Source organism: Coregonus lavaretus (genome assembly GCF_964263955.1).
Source record: "Coregonus lavaretus genome assembly, chromosome: 32".
Classification (NCBI taxonomy): domain Eukaryota; kingdom Metazoa; phylum Chordata; class Actinopteri; order Salmoniformes; family Salmonidae; genus Coregonus; species Coregonus lavaretus.
Genome location: NC_140019.1, coordinates 27,076,354 through 27,097,906, shown reverse-complemented (window position 1 = coordinate 27,097,906; position 21,553 = coordinate 27,076,354). Strand labels below are relative to the sequence as shown.

At 43.6% G+C, this 21,553-nt stretch overlaps 1 protein-coding gene across 4 annotated transcripts in view; it reads left to right on the top strand.

The window, feature by feature from the left end:
- Nucleotides 1–21,553, top strand: part of enox2 (ecto-NOX disulfide-thiol exchanger 2) — a 286,837-nt gene that overhangs the window by 192,543 nt on the left and 72,741 nt on the right. For all 4 annotated transcript variants that reach the window (XR_014610462.1, XM_084150596.1, XM_084150598.1 and 1 more), the window contains one exon: nt 3,270–3,401. Coding sequence is in view for 3 of the 4 variants with exons in the window: in XM_084150596.1 (XP_084006722.1) it covers nt 3,270–3,401 (132 nt within the window). In the remaining variant the exon portion in view is untranslated. The remainder of the gene's footprint in view (nt 1–3,269; nt 3,402–21,553) is intronic.

Below are 21,553 nucleotides of genomic sequence, written 5' to 3'. Positions count from 1 at the left end.
GATAGAACCATACATTTAAATGCATAACTTACCAAGTAGCCACCCATCGCGCACCCTGCCAGCTTGGAGTCTCATCCCAACCATGCTGTTTGTAAGGATATATGAATCATGGGTTGACCCAGGCCACCTTGCCACAATATTTGTTAGGCGCATTTGTGCATCACATATAATCTGCACATTTATTGAATGGAAATGTTTCCGATTCACATATGCAAATTCGTCTTCAGATGGCGCCTTTATAGCAATATGTGTGCAGTCGATCGCTCCGATTACATTAGGAAAACCGGCTATCGCTGCAAATTGCGCTTTGATGTTTGGCTGGTCACCTGCATCGTATGGGAACGTTATATACCTGGTAGACAAGCGGATGATGCCGTACCATACAGGTGGCATTGCACGGCTCAAACACGACTGGCTTATTCCTGAGCGGTCTGCCAGTTCTCTTTGGAAAGAACCGGTTGCTAGGAAACCAAGTGTAGTAAGCACCTGTAAAGGAACGGGTAATGCGTGGCTCCTCACTGTCTCTCTTTCCAAATTCGGACCCAACTCAGCGCAGAGCTCCAAGAGTATAGCCCTTGGAAATCTGAAACGGCTGATGAGCCAGTCATCGTCGTGGGCCAGAAAATCACCGTGGTCCCTAAAAACTCGTTCTCTCCGGATTTGTCCATTAAAAATGTCTTCTAATAAAGCCAAAGCTGCCATTGCTAGACGGGTTGTATCAATTTTCACATCCTTTATATATGTTCTTACTTAATTGCATAATTAATAGAATATTCTAATAAGACTCGTGTGACAATAATATGGCAAATCATTTATCAATTACAAATTATAAGCAATATCTGGCAGGTGCGATAGAACAGTTCGTAGTGTAATGTTTGCCACTTCACTTTATTGCCTCTGAGTCGCCAACGGACAAACATCACAAAAATGTACGTACGCCAGGCCTGAAGTTTACGTGGAAGAACGCACATTCTTACGTTAAATTCACTGTTAGTACATCTGACCGTGAATGTGAAAGCTGGCGTACGCCGTGTTTTCGTGCGTACGCAAGATTGATACATGAGGCCCCAGGTCTGTACATTTACTCCACTGAAGCTTATTATCCAAGAGGACACCCAGATATTTGTATTCCTCTACAATCTCTATGTTCTGACCTCTGATGGATGTTGCAGAGGTAGGTGTTATTCGCTTCCTGAAGTCTATGCACATCTCTTTGGTCTTGTTGGTATTGAGGACCAAGTGTGATTCATCACACCACTCTACAAAGTAATTTAGGACCAGACTAGTTAGTTTGACTGGTCAGTGAGACTAGATAGTTTATGACTGGTCAATGAGACTAGTTAGTTTATGACTGGTCAGTGATATGGGTTAGTTTGTTTTATCTGGTCAGTGGGACTAGTTAATTTATGACTGGTCAGTGAGACTAGTTAATTTATGACTGGTCAGTGAGACTAATTAGTTTATGACTGGTCAGTGAGACTGTTTACACAACTCCTGTTTGACCTTCTATAAAACACATCCAACCCCCTTCTGCAGTTAGAGCTCTTTCAGTTGTTGTTTCGGTGGATCCACCAAGGAGGGTATAATTGGTTAACAAGCCTCTGAGCCTCATCTCTACCTGCCTGTTTGTTCAGAGACACCATGATGACTGCTGTAAAACAACCATCCCCTCTCCCCTCTGTCATATAAGAGTTACAGCACCTTGACACTCTGTGGAACCGCTAATGGGTGTGTAATTGGTTAATGAGTGTGTAGTTGGTTAACAAGCCTCTGAGGATCTTGTGAGAGACATTTACATTGGAACAACAGAGTAAGGTTTTAGCAGCCTTTGCCATGGCAACCCAGAGATGGGAGTGTAATGACAGTATCAGGGATGCAGGGACAGAGGTAACATCATTAGTCCTTTATTATACCAGCCCTCAGCTGCCTCGGAACAATCAGCCCGCTGCTCAAGTCATTAGACAGGGCATTCAGGGCACGAGCGCGTGCGCACACACACACACACACACACACACACACACACACACACACACACACACACACACACACACACACACACACACACCGCATCAGTGTTAGCAGATGACAGTGACCTTTGAGGTGTGTGAAGTGTTGTTCTCATCATCACCAACTGTTTGTTTTGGCATCATGAGGCAGGAGAGCAGTTCAGTCTCACAGCCAGCCGACACACTTTACCGTCCGTCAGAGGGACGGTACAGAAAGGAGAGAAAGAAAGCCCATTTAGAGTTGTGAAATGGTTTAGTTGGGAGGAATAGGCTGGGGTTGAATGTGTGATCTGTTCTTGTTTACTTGGAGCCTTTTACTATAGGGATCTGAATGTGTTACACTTGGCAGAAAACCAGACTGCTTGCCCTGGGGTTGTGTCTGAATTTATGTGTGTGTCTGTAATAGTAGGCCAGAGATTTTTTTAAACTTTTGAATGCCCAACTGCTTTAGAAATGGCCTTTTGCTTAGTACCATAGCTAGTAATCTGCTTTTCATGAGCTTTATTCCCTTAAATTGACCGTGACAGAGAAACATAAACTAGCCCTGCTCTTTTACTGGAGTTTTATTGGCTAGATTCTATCTGAGGAGTGTCAGGAGGCCCTCTCTTAGTAGAGGTCAGAGGTCAGAGGAAGTTCAGCCAAGAGGGGAATTAATGGTAGAAGGCTCATGGGAGCCATGCCTAGGCAGAAGGCTGTGTTACTGGACAGATGGCCTCTCCTCCCTCCACTCTGAATACAATGTAAAAGGCTGTGTTACTGGACAGATGGCCTCTCCTCCCTCCACTCTGAATACAATGTAAAAGGCTGTGTTACTGGACAGATGGCCTCTCCTCCCTCCACTCTGAATACAATGTAAAAGGCTGTGTTACTGGACAGATGGCCTCTCCTCCCTCCACTCTGAATACAATGTAAAAGGCTGTGTTACTGGACAGATGGCCTCTCCTCCCTCCACTCACAAATAGGAATTATTCCTCTCTGCTATTGCCAGACATGAATTAAAACAAAAATTCATTTTTTTTGTAACACCTTACAGGGTTATAGAAGCTATTAAATAGGAAATGTGAGGGAATCGAACAAAGCAGCCAAAAGTGATTTGAGACAATATCTGATTGTACCGTATTCTGACTCTCTCTCTCTCTCTCTCTCTCTCTCTCTCTCTCTCTCTCTCTCTCTCTCTCTCTCTCTCTCTCTCTCTCTCTCTCTCTCTGTCTCTCTGTCTCTCTGTCTCTCGCTCTGTCTCTCTCTCTGTCTCCCTCTTTGCAGAAGGGATTCGTAACATGTCAATGGACTCCAGCCCCATGCCGATGCCCATGTCAGACCCCAACGCCTGGGCCACAGCCATGAACAACCTTGGCATGGCTCCCATGAGCATGACGGGACAGCCCCTTATGTCAGGTATGGGTCATTTAATCCTAACCGTACTGTAGTTATAACCCTAACTATACCTCTACTGTAGTTATAACCGTACCTCTACTGTAGTTATAACCGTACCTCTACTGTAGTTATAACCCTAACCATACCTCTACTGTAGTTATAACCATACCTCTACTGTAGTTATAACCCTAACCCTACCTCTACTGTAGTTATAACCGTACCTCTACTGTAGTTATAACCATACCTCTACTGTAGTTATAACCCTAACCCTACCTCTACTGTAGTTATAACCGTACCGCTACTGTAGTTATAACCCTAACCATACCTCTACTGTAGTTATAACCGTACCTCTACTGTAGTTATAACCCTAACCCTACCTCTACTGTAGTTATAACCGTACCTCTACTGTAGTTATAACCCTAACCATACCTCTACTGTAGTTATAACCCTAACCATACCTCTACTGTAGTTATAACCATACCTCTACTGTAGTTATAACCCTAACCATACCTCTACTGTAGTTATAACCCTAACCATACCTCTACTGTAGTTATAACCCTACCTCTACTGTAGTTATAACCCTACCTCTACTGTAGTTATAACCCTAACCATACCTCTACTGTAGTTATAACTCTAACCATACCTCTACTGTAGTTATAACCATACCTCTACTGTAGTTATAACCCTAACCATACCTCTACTGTAGTTATAACCCTAACCATACCTCTACTGTAGTTATAACCATACCTCTACTGTAGTTATAACCCTAACCCTACCTCTACTGTAGTTATAACATACCTCTACTGTAGTTATAACCCTAACCATACCTCTACTGTAGTTATAACTCTAACCATACCTCTACTGTAGTTATAACCATACCTCTACTGTAGTTATAACCCTAACCATACCTCTACTGTAGTTATAACCCTAACCATACCTCTACTGTAGTTATAACCATACCTCTACTGTAGTTATAACCCTAACCCTACCTCTACTGTAGTTATAACATACCTCTACTGTAGTTATAACATACCTCTACTGTAGTTATAACCCTAACCATACCTCTACTGTAGTTATAACCATACCTCTACTGTAGTTATAACCATACCTCTACTGTAGTTATAACCCTAACCATACCTCTACTGTAGTTATAACCGTAACCGTACCTCTACTGTAGTTATAACCCTAACCATACCTCTACTGTAGTTATAACCCTAACCCTGCCTCTACTGTAGTTATAACCATACCTCTACTGTAGTTATAACATACCTCTACTGTAGTTATAACATACCTCTACTGTAGTTATAACCCTACCTCTACTGTAGTTATAACCCTAACCATACCTCTACTGTAGTTATAACCCTAACATACCTCTACTGTAGTTATAACCATACCTCTACTGTAGTTATAACCATAACCATACCTCTACTGTAGTTATAACCCTAACATACCTCTACTGTAGTTATAACCATACCTCTACTGTAGTTATAACCATAACCCTACCTCTACTGTAGTTATAACCCTAACCATACCTCTACTGTAGTTATAACCCTAACCATACCTCTACTGTAGTTATAACCATACCTCTACTGTAGTTATAACCATACCTCTACTGTAGTTATAACCCTAACCATACCTCTACTGTAGTTATAACCCTAACCATACCTCTACTGTAGTTATAACCCTACCTCTACTGTAGTTATAACCCTACCTCTACTGTAGTTATAACCCTAACCATACCTCTACTGTAGTTATAACCCTAACCGTACCGCTACTGTAGTTATAACCCTAACCATACCTCTACTGTAGTTATAACCCTAACCATACCTCTACTGTAGTTATAACATACCTCTACTGTAGTTATAACCCTAACCATACCTCTACTGTAGTTATAACCCTAACCATACCTCTACTGTAGTTATAACCCTAACCATACCTCTACTGTAGTTATAACATACCTCTACTGTAGTTATAACCATAACCATACCTCTACTGTAGTTATAACCATAACTATACCTCTACTGTAGTTATAACCCTAACCATACCTCTACTGTAGTTATAACCATACCTCTACTGTAGTTATAACCCTAACCATACCTCTACTGTAGTTATAACCGTACCTCTACTGTAGTTATAACCCTAACCATACCTCTACTGTAGTTATAACCATACCTCTACTGTAGTTATAACCCTAACCCTACCTCTACTGTAGTTATAACCCTAACCATACCTCTACTGTAGTTATAACATACCTCTACTGTAGTTATAACCCTAACCATACCTCTACTGTAGTTATAACCCTAACCCTACCTCTACTGTAGTTATAACCCTAACCCTACCTCTACTGTAGTTATAACCCTAACCATACCTCTACTGTAGTTATAACCCTACCTCTACTGTAGTTATAACCCTACCTCTACTGTAGTTATAACCATACCTCTACTGTAGTTATAACCCTAACCATACCTCTACTGTAGTTATAACCCTAACCATACCTCTACTGTAGTTATAACCCTAACCATACCTCTACTGTAGTTATAACCCTACCTCTACTGTAGTTATAACCCTAACCATACCTCTACTGTAGTTATAACCCTAACCGTACCTCTACTGTAGTTATAACCCTACCTCTACTGTAGTTATAACCCTAACCATACCTCTACTGTAGTTATAACCCTAGCCCTACCTCTACTGTAGTTATAACCCTAACCATACCTTGACTGTAGTTATAACCCTAACCATACCTCTACTGTAGTTATAACCCTAACCATACCTCTACTGTAGTTATAACCATAACCCTACCTCTACTGTAGTTATAACCCTAACCATACCTCTACTGTAGTTATAACCCTAACCATACCTCTACTGTAGTTATAACCATACCTCTACTGTAGTTATAACCCTAACCCTACCTCTACTGTAGTTATAACCCTAACCATACCTCTACTGTAGTTATAACCCTAACCATACCTCTACTGTAGTTATAACCCTAACCATACCTCTACTGTAGTTATAACCATACCTCTACTGTAGTTATAACCCTAACCATACCTCTACTGTAGTTATAACCGTACCTCTACTGTAGTTATAACCCTAACCATACCTCTACTGTAGTTATAACCCTAACCGTACCTCTACTGTAGTTATAACCCTACCTCTACTGTAGTTATAACCCTAACCATACCTCTACTGTAGTTATAACCATACCTCTACTGTAGTTATAACCGTACCTCTACTGTAGTTATAACCGTACCTCTACTGTAGTTATAACCCTAACCCTACCTCTACTGTAGTTATAACCCTAACCATACCTCTACTGTAGTTATAACCCTAACCATACCTCTACTGTAGTTATAACCCTAACCATACCTCTACTGTAGTTATAACCCTAACCATACCTCTACTGTAGTTATAACCCTAACCCTACCTCTACTGTAGTTATAACCCTAACCATACATCTACTGTAGTTATAACCGTACCTCTACTGTAGTTATAACCCTAACCATACCTCTACTGTAGTTATAACCCTACCTCTACTGTAGTTATAACCCTAACCATACATCTACTGTAGTTATAACCCTACCTCTACTGTAGTTATAACCCTAACCATACCTCTACTGTAGTTATAACCGTACCTCTACTGTAGTTATAACCCTAACCATACCTCTACTGTAGTTATAACCCTACCTCTACTGTAGTTATAACCCTAACCCTACCTCTACTGTAGTTATAACCCTAACCATACCTCTACTGTAGTTATAACCCTACCTCTACTGTAGTTATAACCCTAACCATACCTCTACTGTAGTTATAACCATACCTCTACTGTAGTTATAACCCTAACCATACATCTACTGTAGTTATAACCGTACCTCTACTGTAGTTATAACCCTAACCATACCTCTACTGTAGTTATAACCGTACCTCTACTGTAGTTATAACCGTACCTCTACTGTAGTTATAACCGTACCTCTACTGTAGTTATAACCCTAACCATACCTCTACTGTAGTTATAACCCTAACCATACCTCTACTGTAGTTATAACCCTAACCATACCTCTACTGTAGTTATAACCCTAACCATACCTCTACTGTAGTTATAACCCTAACCATACCTCTACTGTAGTTATAACCATACCTCTACTGTAGTTATAACCCTAACCCTACCTCTACTGTAGTTATAACCCTAACCATACATCTACTGTAGTTATAACCGTACCTCTACTGTAGTTATAACCCTAACCGTACCTCTACTGTAGTTATAACCCTAACCATACCTCTACTGTAGTTATAACCCTAACCATACCTCTACTGTAGTTATAACCCTAACCCTACCTCTACTGTAGTTATAACCCTAACCATACCTCTACTGTAGTTATAACCCTAACCATACCTCTACTGTAGTTATAACCATACCTCTACTGTAGTTATAACCCTAACCATACCTCTACTGTAGTTATAACCCTAACCGTACCTCTACTGTAGTTATAACCCTAACCATACCTCTACTGTAGTTATAACCCTAACCGTACTTACTGCAGTAGTGACTAGAGGGATTGTCTGGAGTGTTTGTGTCTGTGTGGCTGCAGTACAGACTAGGGGGAGTGTCTGGATTGTTTGTCTGTGTGACTGCAGTAGAGACTAGGAGCAGTGTCTGTGTGGCTGCAGTGGAGACTAGGGGGAGTGTCTGTATGGCTACAGTAGAAACTAGGGGGAGTGTTTGGAGTGTTTGTGGCTGCAGTATCCAGTGGGGGTTTCTGTCTGTGTAGCTGCAGACTGGTTGCTGGATTCTGTGGATCCTGCGGCTCTGCTCACATTTGCCTACGTCGGCCATTTTCTGTGTCTCTATTCAAGTGAACATGCTGCGCTGAGTCAGCCAGATGGAGTTATGACTCTATTATCAGTGTGAGGACTTGAGATCCACACAGCTCAGTTCCAGACAGTTGACAGGAGCTTTGGGAGTATCACCCTCTTTTGCAAAATTCATGCTTGTTCATATCTGCCATCAACCCCAATACTTTATTGTTTCATACAGAACTTGAGTTATGCATACAATTTATGATTAAGCCCTAAGCTAACCTGTTCTGTGCAATGTTCTCTGTCTAAATATTCATGTTAAGTTCAAAAGAATACAAGATCAAAATTGCTGATATCATTCAAACCAATGAGGGTTTGGAACTTTAAAGCCAATTATCTCAGGATCATATTTTTGCAGATAAAAGCTTATAGTCCCAAGCTATCGATGTCATCATTTGTCACCAGAGGAAGAGGCGATTGCGAGAGGTTTTACTCTGCCCAAAGTCTTTCCATGAAAATAAGGCTACGAAGTGAGGAGTGTTTGTATATGGAGGTCAATGAGGGTGTTGAATTTGGTCAATAAAAATGTAATTGCTAATTTGCTATGTGAGGGTTATTTGATCGAATGCACTAATATAAGTGGACGCACGTGGCATTTTGACTACTTTGAAAAAAACTACTTTATATCGAAGTTGTGCCTGTTGTCATATAGCTAGAGGATTCATCATGGATATAACCCATTTGAACATGGACATTGCCATTGGGGGCTTCCGCCCTTTTAAAATCATATGGGTGGGGATTCCTATGCGTTGGGAGCAATCAGCCAATGAAGAAGAAGAACATTGACTACTTTAAAATGGAGATGGCCTCAATGTGGTTGCTCATGCTGTCACAGACGCTATAATGGCATAGATACCAAAATTTGTCGTCTGTCTCTATGGCCTTTTGTTCACACATGTATCTGCCCTCTCATTGGCTAGAATGGTCCCACCTGATCTCACCTCCTCCCGCCTGCCTTCCGTCATTGAGGCCATGTATTTCCATTGTTAGAGCGGTCACTCGAATATCTTGTCAATATAATAGACAATCTTTGTCACTCAGTCAGGTGAAATTACAGTGGCAGAGCCAACAGATATGTTATCATGAGTCACTCAGTCAGGTGAAATTACAGTGGCAGAGCCAACAAATATGTTATCATGAGTCACTCAGTCAGGTGAACCATAGAGACGTGTCATTAGACCGTCCTTGGGAGAGAGGAGTGAGAGGAACCAGAGCTCCTTCTAGACCCATAATGTTCCATCAATGTTTGTTTAATGTTTTGGAACTGAGAGTTTGAGATGAATGAAACGCAATATGGCGCTACGCTTCTAGTGTTTATTATTTGTTCAATATCATTAGAAGCGCTGCGGGGCATTTATCACTTTAACATTACGTTTTGACTCCTCCAGCTATGATGATTTATGCAGCCATGTGTCGTTCCTCTCATATTTCTAGACTGTCTTCTTTCCCAAAGCCTTTTCTAAACCACCTCCTTCAGCTTGTTTAAATCACATTCATATCAACAGAGCTACAGTATTCTAGGCCTCACAGTAATCCACTAGGTCTCCATATTTTAAATGAAGTGGGCTTGGAGGATGCTATTCCCCTACTGGGTTTTTCCTATTGAATTTCATTTGTACAATTTACTGAGCTGCTGCCAGACTTAGCAGACTCTCTTTGCTAGGCTGTTGTGCAAGAGAAAATGATGCACTTTGTTGAGCGAGTTATAGTTGTAGAGCTGTGTTAGTGTGATGGAGAGGTTATAGTTGTAGAGCTGTGTTAGTGTGATGGAGAGGTTATAGTTGTAGAGCTGTGTTAGTGTGATGGAGAGGTTATAGTTGTAGAGCTGTGTTAGTGTGATGGAGAGGTTATAGTTGTAGAGCTGTGTTAGTGTGATGGAGAGGTTATAGTTGTAGAGCTGTGTTAGTGTGATGGAGAGGTTATAGTTGTAGAGCTGTGTTAGTGTGATGGAGAGGTTATAGTTGTAGAGCTGTGTTAGTGTGATGGAGAGGAATACTGGTGTGTATCCGTGTGTTCTGTCATTAAGCGCCTTGAGCCAAGCATAAGGAAGCTGCCGTTAGTGCTGCTACCTTCATTAGAGGACTCTCTCTGCATCTCTTAAATACCGCAGCTGCATTGGTATCACACAGACACACACCATCATTGCCAGCGGTCAGGCTGCAGTCAGGTTGGCTGTGTAATAGTGGGAAGGTGGTGAGGCGGCGTGTGGAACAGCTGTAGTCCTCCTCATGAATCACCTGGAGAAACAGATCTTCCATATTTTCTCTCTCTCTACTCTCCCTCTCTACTTTCCCTCTCTCTCTCGCCACTTCCATGCGCTCTCTCTCCCTCTCTACTCTCCCTCTCTACTCTCCCTCTCTCTCTCTACTCTCCCTCTCTCCCTCTCTCTCTCTACTCTCCCTCTCTCCCTCTCTCCCTCTCTCTCTCCCTCTCTCTCTCTCTCTCTCTCTCTCTCTCTCTCTCTCTCGTTCTCTACAAAACTCACAAAGTAAAGTAGGACAAATAATATTCATCTGGCACACGCACTGTTTAATTATACATGCATACATTTATACATTATACATTACATCTACATCTACATCCTGTTTTTATTTAAATTAAATACAACTTTATTATTCTCCTCTGGGGCAGTTAAGAATGTTAAATTACAAATATCAACTTTTGAAAGTTGTCAGTCCAGAAAACAAACTAGTCTCAATGTCACCTCTTCCATCTGTTTATCAGTGAAGTCAGAGGTGGCATTCTTATTGAAACCCAGGAGTTCCATGGTCCAAGGGGTAACATTATTTGACTATATTTTATTTACTTTTAAATAATTAGTGATTATTGAGGAAAAAATTTATGAAGAAATTAGCTAAAGCCAAGGTTGACCACTAACGGTGTTCCTTCTAAACCAGTGAACTGAGTAGCCAGACACTAAACATGCCCTGTACTGAACTCCATCTATAATTCAGAAAGGCAGAGCTGCTGTGTTTTGCTGGGAACTTCTCAGTCTCAGTGAGATCTGATCCACAGTCAGTTCAGGACTTTATTAACACACCATGCCTTTTTCTAGGTTAATGGTGGCCAAACAGTTGAGAGACTAGATGGCTTTAGAGACACAATACTGGTGGTTTCAATTGTTGTTGTATGAGGATATTATACAGTTGGTTACAAAGAATGCTTTCCTGGTCTGCTGGAGGCCCACAAACAACACACACACACACACACACACACACGCACACGCACACGCACACTTAAAGCCTTTCTTACTAGATCAGCTTGTACCTTTGAACTAATCCACCTGGATTTTCCATTGATTCTCCATGTGAGGGATTGACCTTCATCCTCTCCTCAATAATTTTTCCTCTGGAGCGCTCTCTCTCTTTCTCCCTCCTTCGTTCTTACAGGAGTCAATCTAACTTCCCTTGCCAAAGAACACAGCTCTGTTACAACACGTGTGTGTATGTATGTATCGTTCTATGATCCTCTCTGAGCCAAGATTCACTGACTCCCATTGAGTAGAACTGGTTTCAAGGAGCCCCTGACTCTAAGCCAAGCCGATCAACATCTAGACAGCTGGATAAATAAACAGTTCAAGTCGAGGGAAATCTTAAAGCTACAGCATGCAATGACATTCTAGATGATTCTGTGCTTCCAACTTTGTGGCAACAGTTTGGGGAAGGCCCTTTCCTGTTTCAGCATGACAATGCCCCTGAGCACAAAGCGAGGTCCATACAGAAATGTTTTGTCGAGATCGGTGTGGAAGAACTTGACTAGCCTGCACAGAGCCCTGACCTCAACCCCATTGAACACCTTTGGGATGAATTGAAACGATGACTGCGAGCCTGGCCTATGCTATTGTGCTCTTGTGGCTGAATGGAAGCAAGTCCCCGCAGCAATGTTCCAACATCTAGTGGAAAGCCTTCCCAGAAGAGTGGAGGCTGTTATAGCAGCAAAGGGGGGGACCATATTAATGCCCATGATTTTTGAATGAGATGTTCGACGAGCGGGTGTCCTCATACTGGGGCTCCGGAGTGGCGCAGGGGTCTAAGGCACTGCATCTCAGTGCTAGAGGCTGTATCACAATTGGCCCAGCGTCGTCCGGGTTTGTCCGGGGTAGGCCATCATTGTAAATAAGAATTTGTTCTTAACTGACTTGCCTAGTTAAATAAATGTTGGATAAATATATAAATACTTTGGATTATGTAGTGTATATACACTGAGTGTACAAAACATTAAGGACACATGCTCTTTCCATGACGTAGACTGACCAGGTGAAAGCTATGATCCCTTATTGATGTCAATTGTTAAATCCACTTCAATCAGTGAAAATGAAGGGGAGGAGACAGGTTAAATAATGAATTTTAAGCCTTGAGGCAATTGAGACATTGATTGTGTATGTGTGCCATTCAGAGGGTGAATGGGCAAGAAAAAATATTTGTGTCTTTGTAGGGGAAATGGTAATAGGTGCCAGGCGCATCGGTTTGTGTTAAGAATTGCAACGCTGCTGGGTCTTTCACGCTCAACAGTTTCCTGTGTATATCAAGAATGGTACACCACCCAAAGGACATCCAGCCAACTTGACACAACTGTGGAAAGCATTGGAGTCAACATGGGCCAGCATCCCTGTGGAACGCTTTCGACACCTTATAGAGTCCATGCCCCGACAAATTTGAGGCTGTTCTTAGTGCAAAAGAGGGGGGTGCAACTCAATATTAGGAAGGTGTTACTAATGTTTTGTATACTCTGTGTATACCAGTGCCTTATATTCTTACAGTGGGGAAAAAAAAGTATTTAGTCAGCCACCAATTGTGCAAGTTCTCCCACTTAAAAAGATGAGAGGCCTGTAATTTTCATCATAGGTACACGTTAATAACTATGACAGACAAAATGAGAAAAAAAAATCCAGAAAATCACATTGTAGGATTTTTAATGAATTTATTTGCAAATTATGGTGGAAAATAAGTATTTGGTCAATAACAAAAGTTTCTCAATACTTTGTTATATACCCTTTGTTGGCAATGACACAGGTCAAACGTTTTCTGTAAGTCTTCACAAGGTTTTCACACACTGTTGCTGGTATTTTGGCCCATTCCTCCATGCAGATCTCCTCTAGAGCAGTGATGTTTTGGGGCTGTCGCTGGGCAACACAGACTTTCAACTCCCTCCAAAGATTTTCTATGGGGTTGAGATCTGGAGACTGGCTAGGCCACTCCAGGACCTTGAAATGCTTCTTACGAAGCCACTCCTTCGTTGCCCGGGCGGTGTGTTTGGGATCATTGTCATGCTGAAAGACCCAGCCACGTTTCATCTTCAATGCCCTTGCTGATGGAAGGAGGTTTTCACTCAAAATCTCACGATACATGGCCCCATTCATTCTTTCCTTTACACGGATCAGTCGTCCTGGTCCCTTTGCAGAAAAACAGCCCCAAAGCATGATGTTTCCACCCCCATGCTTCACAGTAGGTATGGTGGTCTTTGGATGCAACTCAGCATTCTTTGTCCTCCAAACACGACGAGTTGAGTTTTTACCAAAAAGTTCTATTTTTGTTTCATCTGACCATATGACATTCTCCCAATCCTCTTCTGGATCATCCAAATGCACTCTAGCAAACTTCAGACGGGCCTGGACATGTACTGGCTTAAGCAGGGGGACACGTCTCGCACTGCAGGATTTGAGTCCCTAGCGGCGTAGTGTGTTATTGATGGTAGGCTTTGTTACTTTGGTCCCAGCTCTCTGCAGGTCATTCACTAGGTCCCCCCGTGTGGTTCTGGGATTTTTGACCCCACGTGGTGAGATCTTGCGTGGAGCCCCAGATCGAGGGAGATTATCAGTGGTCTTGTATATCTTCCATTTCCTAATAATTGCTCCCACAGTTGATTTCTTCAAACCAAGCTGCTTACCTATTGCAGATTCAGTCTTCCCAGCCTGGTGCAGGTCTACAATTTTGTTTCTGGTGTCCTTTGACAGCTCTTTGGTCTTGGCCATAGTGGAGTTTGGAGTGTGACTGTTTGAGGTTGTGGACAGGTGTCTTTTATACTGATAACAAGTTCAAACAGGTGCCATTAATACAGGTAACGAGTGGAGGACAGAGGAGCCTCTTAAAGAAGAAGTTACAGGTCTGTGAGAGCCAGAAATCTTGCTTGTTTATAGGTGACCAAATACTTATTTTCCACCATAATTTGCAAATTAATTCATTAAAAATCCTACAATGTGATTTTCTGGATTTTTTTCTCAATTTGTCTGTCATAGTTAACGTGTACCTATGATGAAAATTACAGGCCTCTCTCATCTTTTTAAGTGGGAGAACTTGCACAATTAGTGGCTGACTAAATACTTTTTTCCCCCACTGTATATAAAGAGGTTATATAGTATACCACAGTGTTAGAGTTGTAATCAACAGTGTTTGCTTTGTACAGCTCTTAAGGGCGTATCCTCAGCACAAAACAATCTCAACTGCACACTTTCTTGGGCCTATGTCTCTGTTTGAGGGCATATGGCAATGAGGAGTGTCCACATCTGCTCTCAATGGCCCAGAAAGAAAGTGACTAGCTTTACATTACAGTAGCATTTGTCATGCCTTTTATAAGAAAAGCTTGATTGAAGACAAACAGATCCAGACTATAATTAAGACCATATGGAATCTTCTAGGGCTTTCCCTCCTCTGTTTCCTCATTCTCTTTGCTTTCTCTCTCGCTCGCTCGTTTTCAGAGTGGGGACTTCCCCAGAAACCATTTATTATCCAAGACATTTGACACAGTCAGCAGTTTTGATTAGATTCATTGCCTCTGTGGTACGCAACACCACCTGCCACCAAGTCATTGCATCATCAGTCTGTCTAGAGCCAAGTAGCTACAGGGAGATGAGGCTCTGTCAACTTAAATAAATAAAATGCTGTGGAGACGGACAGGGTACTGAAGAGGCACAGACGTCAGTTCAACATCTTTTCTACGTTGGTTCAACGTCATTTCATTGAAATGACATGGAAACAACGTTGATTCAACCAGTGTGTTCCCAGTGGGTTGTTTTGTGAGGACAGGGTACTGTAGAGACTTCACTAAGGGGACATGGTACTGTAGAGCCTCCACTAAGGGGACATGGTACTGTAGAATCTCCACTAAGGGGACATGGTACTGCAGAGCCTCCACTAAGGGGACATGGTACTGTAGAGCCTCCACTAAGGGGACATGGTACTGCAGAGCCTCCACTAAGGGGACATGGTACTGCAGAGCCTCCACTAAGGGGACATGGTACTGCAGAGCCTCCACTAAGGGGACATGGTACTGTAGAATATCCACTAAGGGGACATGGTACTGTAGAGCCTCCACTAAGGGGACATGGTACTGTAGAATCTCCACTAAGGGGACATGGTACTGTAGAGCCTCCACTAAGGGGACATGGTATTGTAGAATCTCCACTAAGGGGGCATGGTACTGCAGAGCCTCCACTAAGGGGACATGGTACTGTAGAATCTCCACTAAGGGGGCATGGTACTGTATAATCTCCACTAAGGGGACATGGTACTGCAGAGCCTCCACTAAGGGGGCATGGTACTGCAGAGCCTCCACTAAGGGGACACGGTACTGCAGAGCCTCCACTATGGGGACATGGTACTGCAGAGCCTCCACTATGGGGACATGGTACTGCAGAGCCTCCACTATGGGGACATGGTACTGCAGAGCCTCCACTATGGGGACATGGTACTGCAGAGCCTCCACTAAGGGGGCATGGTACTGCAGAGCCTCCACTAAGGGGACATGGTACTGTAGAATCTCCACTAAGGGGACATGGTACTGCAGAGCCTCCACTAAGGGGGCATGGTACTGTAGAATCTCCACTAAGGGGACATGGTACTGCAGAGCCTCCACTATGGGGACATGGTACTGCAGAGCCTCCACTAAGGGGACATGGTACTGCAGAGCCTCCACTAAGGGGGCATGGTACTGTAGAATCTCCACTAAGGGGACATGTTACTGTAGAGACTCCACTATGGGGACATGGTACTGTAGAATCTCCACTAAGGGGACATGGTACTGTAGAATCTCCACTAAGGGGACATGGTACTGCAGAGCCTCCACTAAGGGGGCATGGTACTGTAGAATCTCCACTAAGGGGACATGGTACTGTAGAGACTCCACTATGGGGACATGGTACTGCAGAGCCTCCACTAAGGGGGCATGCTGTCTTTACTTTTACTTTTTACTTTACTTTACTGACTTTATTGTCCCCATGTCATGTACACGTTTAAAGTGTCGTTTAAATACAAAGCAAATTGACAATACAACTTTCATAACAGTTACATAACAATAAAAAGAGACTAGCCTGCTGGCCTTACTGGGTCGATAGGAACATTAACCCGAGCTGTTTAGGAGGGATATCACACCTGGCACAAATTATTGTCTAGTTCTGTTTTTCCTGCCGGGGGGTGCCCTATACCTGCTCCCAGAGGGGAGTAGTTTAAAGTCCGGGTACAGAGGGTGGCTTGGGTCTAAAAGGATTTTGTGAGCCTTGCTGAGGGCCCTGACCTTAAAGATCTCATCCATGCCTGCCTGTTTCTCTGGCTGACAGTGGCATTGCCAAACCAACAAACAATACAAAAAGTTAAAATACTGTCAATTAAAGATTTGTAAAACAGACGACTTTGTATAGTACTTTGTATAGTACAGTCAACATTAAAAGATCCCAGCTTTTTGAGAAAGTACAGTCTCTGTTGACTCTTTTTGTAGATCAGGTCTGTACATTTACTCCACTGAAGCTTATTATCCAAGAGGACACCCAGATATTTGTATTCCTCTACAATCTCTATGTTCTGACCTCTGATAGATGTTGCAGAGGTAGGTGTTGTAAGCTTCCTGAAGTCTATGCACATCTCTTTGGTCTTGTTGGTATTGAGGACCAAGTGTGACCGGGCCATGGTGTTCCGTCATCATGCAACAGGCTGATCAAGGCAGTGTCATCAGCGAACTTAACGAGGTGTCTGTCAGGATGGGAACTAGTGCAACTATTAGTGTCCCTGAGGAGAGCCTGTGTTGGTGGTGCGTATGTCCGACACGTGGGGACCTACTTTGACCCGCTGTGACCACTGGCTCAGAAAGTCCAACAGCCACAAAACCAGCCCCCCATCTAAGAAGAAGTCCCTTTTGAGTCTCTGTGGCAGAATGTAAGGCTGGAGGCAGAATGTAAGGCTGGAGAAAAGTAAACAAATAGAACCCTGACATGGGATTTAACACCCTCTAGATGTCTATTGACAATGTTGAGGAGAGTAAGAATGTCATCATCAACTCTGCTGGGCTGATAGGCAAACTGAAACGGGTCGAGGAGCTTCTGGGTGGCGCTGACAATGACTTTTCACAATTTTCTCAAAGCATTTAATTACTAAGGATGTCAAGGCGACAGGGCGGTAGCCATTCAGCACAGAGGGATTAGATGATTTAGGAATGGGTATAACTATTGAGTTTTTCCACAATACTGGCACGTGTTGCTGGTCGAGCGAGGATTGGAAAATGTCTGTAAAAACACCAGCCAATTGTTCAGCACAGTGCTTTAACACATGTCCTCTTATTTTGTCAGGGCCTGGGCTTTAGTGTGCGTTACATCCCCTGAACCACTTCAGAACATCAGCCTGTTTAACAACAACCCTCTCAAACATTTGTAATGGTGCTTCCATTTGTTGTACCTCCGACACAAAGTCGTCGGATTCAAATCTTGAGAAGAAAACATTCAGTTCTTTAGCCATGTTCTGGCCTCATGTCTCCCAAGGTCAGCATTGGTTAGCCATGTTCTGGCCTCATGTCTCCCAAGGTCAGCATTGGTTAGCCATGTTCTGGCCCTCATGTCTCCCAAGGTCAGCATTGGTTAGCCGTGTTCTGGCCCTCATGTCTCCCAAGGTCAGCATTGGTTAGCCATGTTCTGGCCTCATGTCTCCCAAGGTCAGCATTGGTTAGCCATGTTCTGGCCTCATGTCTCCCAAGGTCAGCATTGGTTAGCCATGTTCTGGCCTCATGTCTCCCAAGGTCAGCATTGGTTAGCCATGTTCTGGCCTCATGTCTCCCAAGGTCAGCATTGGTTAACCATGTTCTGGCCCTCATGTCTCCCAAGGTCAGCATTGGTTAGCCATGTTCTGGCCTCATGTCTCCCAAGGTCAGCATTGGTTAGCCATGTTCTGGCCCTCATGTCTCCCAAGGTCAGCATTGGTTAGCCATGTTCTGGCCTCATGTCTCCCAAGGTCAGCATTGGTTAACCATGTTCTGGCCCTCATGTCTCCCAAGGTCAGCATTGGTTAGCCATGTTCTGGCCTCATGTCTCCCAAGGTCAGCATTGGTTAGCCGTGTTCTGGCCCTCATGTCTCCCAAGGTCAGCATTGGTTAGCCATGTTCTGGCCTCATGTCTCCCAAGGTCAGCATTGGTTAACCATGTTCTGGCCCTCATGTCTCCCAAGGTCAGCATTGGTTAGCCATGTTCTGGCCCTCATGTCTCCCAAGGTCAGCATTGGTTAGCCGTGTTCTGGCCCTCATGTCTCCCAAGGTCAGCATTGGTTAGCCATGTTCTGGCCTCATGTCTCCCAAGGTCAGCATTGGTTAGCCATGTTCTGGCCCTCATGTCTCCCAAGGTCAGCATTGGTTAGCCATGTTCTGGCCTCATGTCTCCCAAGGTCAGCATTGGTTAGCCATGTTCTGGCCCTCATGTCTCCCAAGGTCAGCATTGGTTAGCCATGTTCTGGCCCTCATGTCTCCCAAGGTCAGCATTGGTTTTTCCCCTGCCTATGTGGGGGGGCACTAGCCATGGATTTAGTCCCTTGCCAGGCCACCCTTGAGTTTCCTTAGGAGAGGGTCCTCTCCACCCTTTGCTTGTATGCCTTCTTGTCCACCAGTGTCTGTCTTTTGATCTCATGTTGTAAATCTCTTAAAGCCTGTCTGTTACCCTCAGCATAAACTGCCTTCTTCCTATTAAGTAGTGATTTTAGATTTTTTGATACCCAAGGCTTATTGTTAGGGAAGATTTTACAGGTTTTAGTAGGCACAACTGACTCAACACAGAAGTTTACATAGTCTGAAACATAATCTGTGAGTTCATCAAGATCAGAGCTGCTGTCCTCAAACCTCCCACATAGTACAGTCAAAACACCCTTGGAGACGAGTGATACTATTGCCATTCCAGATCTGGACAGTTTTAACTGTAGGTTTCTCCCTCTCCAGGAGCCGACAGTAGGTTGGCCAGAGGTAGACAACATTGTGGTCTGATGTCCCGATGGGAGGTCTGGTGGTGGCAGAGAAAGCATTTGGTATTGTCCCATAGCACAAAGCAAGAGTCTTATTTTTCCTAATGTGACATTTCACATACTGGTGGTACGTGCGCAGGACCTTGTGCAAAGTACAGTTGTTAAGATCCCCTAAAATAAATATGGGTGCGTCGGGGAGATGGATTCCAGTTTCTGTGACAGATTATAAGTCATCTCTGATGCTTTTGCTATTTACATTTACATTTTAGTCATTTAGCAGACGCTCTTATCCAGAGCGACTTACAGTTAGTGAATACATTATTTTATTTTTATTTTTATTTTTTCATACTGGCCCCCCATGGGAATCGAACCCACAACCCTGGCGTTGCAAACGCCATGCTCTACCAACTGAGCTACATCCCTATATTAGCGTTTGGTTGAATGTACACAACTGTAACAAACAATTGGGGGAACTCACGGGACATATAGTAGGGTCGCAGTGACACAGAAAGCAGTTCAATGTCGGGGGTACAGAGTCTCTCTCTTACCAGGATCGATTTACACCACTGGTCCCTGACAAACAGGCAGACGCCCCCGCCGTGATGTTTCCCTGTGACGGTCAGATCACGGTCCACTCTGACCAGTGTGAAGCTGGCCGGCTCCACTTCCATGTCCGGTACTCTGTCATCCAGCCAAGTCTCAGTAAACGCCAGCAAACAGGCCTCCCGGTATTCGTGTTTGAAGCGCAGATTCGATGACCGCTCATCTGCTTTCCCCCTCAGTGACTGGGCATTGATCAGCAAGGTGGTGGGTAAGGGAAGTTTGTTCTTAAATTTTTTAAGTCTTTGTCTGATTCCCCCGTGTTTCCACGTTTGCATTTGGGTTTGTAAACCACTCACAGACAATCGGGGATTAGATGGGCCATTGGGATATCCATCGCGTTCGTGTTTGCGTTGCATTGTAGTCAGAACTCTCTGCTGTATTGGATTCCGCTGCCAGCAGCGTTTTCATCATTTAGTCAGTTTGTAGCGGGTATGTACACGATAGACAAGATCAGTCCAACACCCCACCACTGTAAAGTCATCGTTGACAGATGGTTTACAAACATAGTGTAAAATTAAAAACATAAAAGAACACCACACCAAACGTCACACACACTGTGGGATGCAACAGAGACTCCACTATGGGGACATGGTACTGTAGAGACTTCACTATGTGGACATGGTACTATAGAGACTTCACTATGGGGACATGGTACTATAGAGACTTCACTATGGGGACATGGTACTATAGAGACTTCACTATGGGGACATGGTACTGTAGAGACTTCACTATGGGGACATGGTACTGTAGAGACTCCACTATGGGGACATGGTACTGTAGAGACTTCACTATGGGGACATGGTACTATAGAGACTTCACTATGGGGACATGGTACTATAGAGACTTCACTATGGGGACATGGTACTATAGAGACTTCACTATGGGGACATGGTACTGCAGAGACTTCACTATGGGGACATGGTACTATAGAGACTTCACTATGGGGACATGGTACTGTAGAGACTTCACTATGGGGACATGGTACTATAGAGACTTCACTATGGGGACATGGTACTGTAGAGACTCCACTATGGGGACATGGTACTGTAGAGACTTCACTATGGGGACATGGTACTGTAGAGACTCCACTATGGGGACATGGTACTGTAGAGACTCCACTATGGGGACATGGTACTGTAGAGACTTCACTATGGGGACATGGTACTGTAGAGACTTCACTATGGGGACATGGTACTGTAGAGACTCCACTAAGGGGACATGTTGTCTTGTGGGGACATGGTACTGTAGAGACTCCACTATGGGGACATGGTACTGTAGAGACTCCACTATGGGGACATGGTACTGTAGAGACTCCACTATGGGGACATGTTACTGTAGAGACTTCACTATGGGGACATGGTACTGTAGAGACTCCACTAAGGGGACATGTTGTCTTGTGGGGACATGGTACTGTAGAGACTCCACTATGGGGACATGGTACTGTAGAGACTCCACTATGGGGACATGTTACTGTAGAGACTTCACTATGGGGACATGGTACTGTAGAGACTT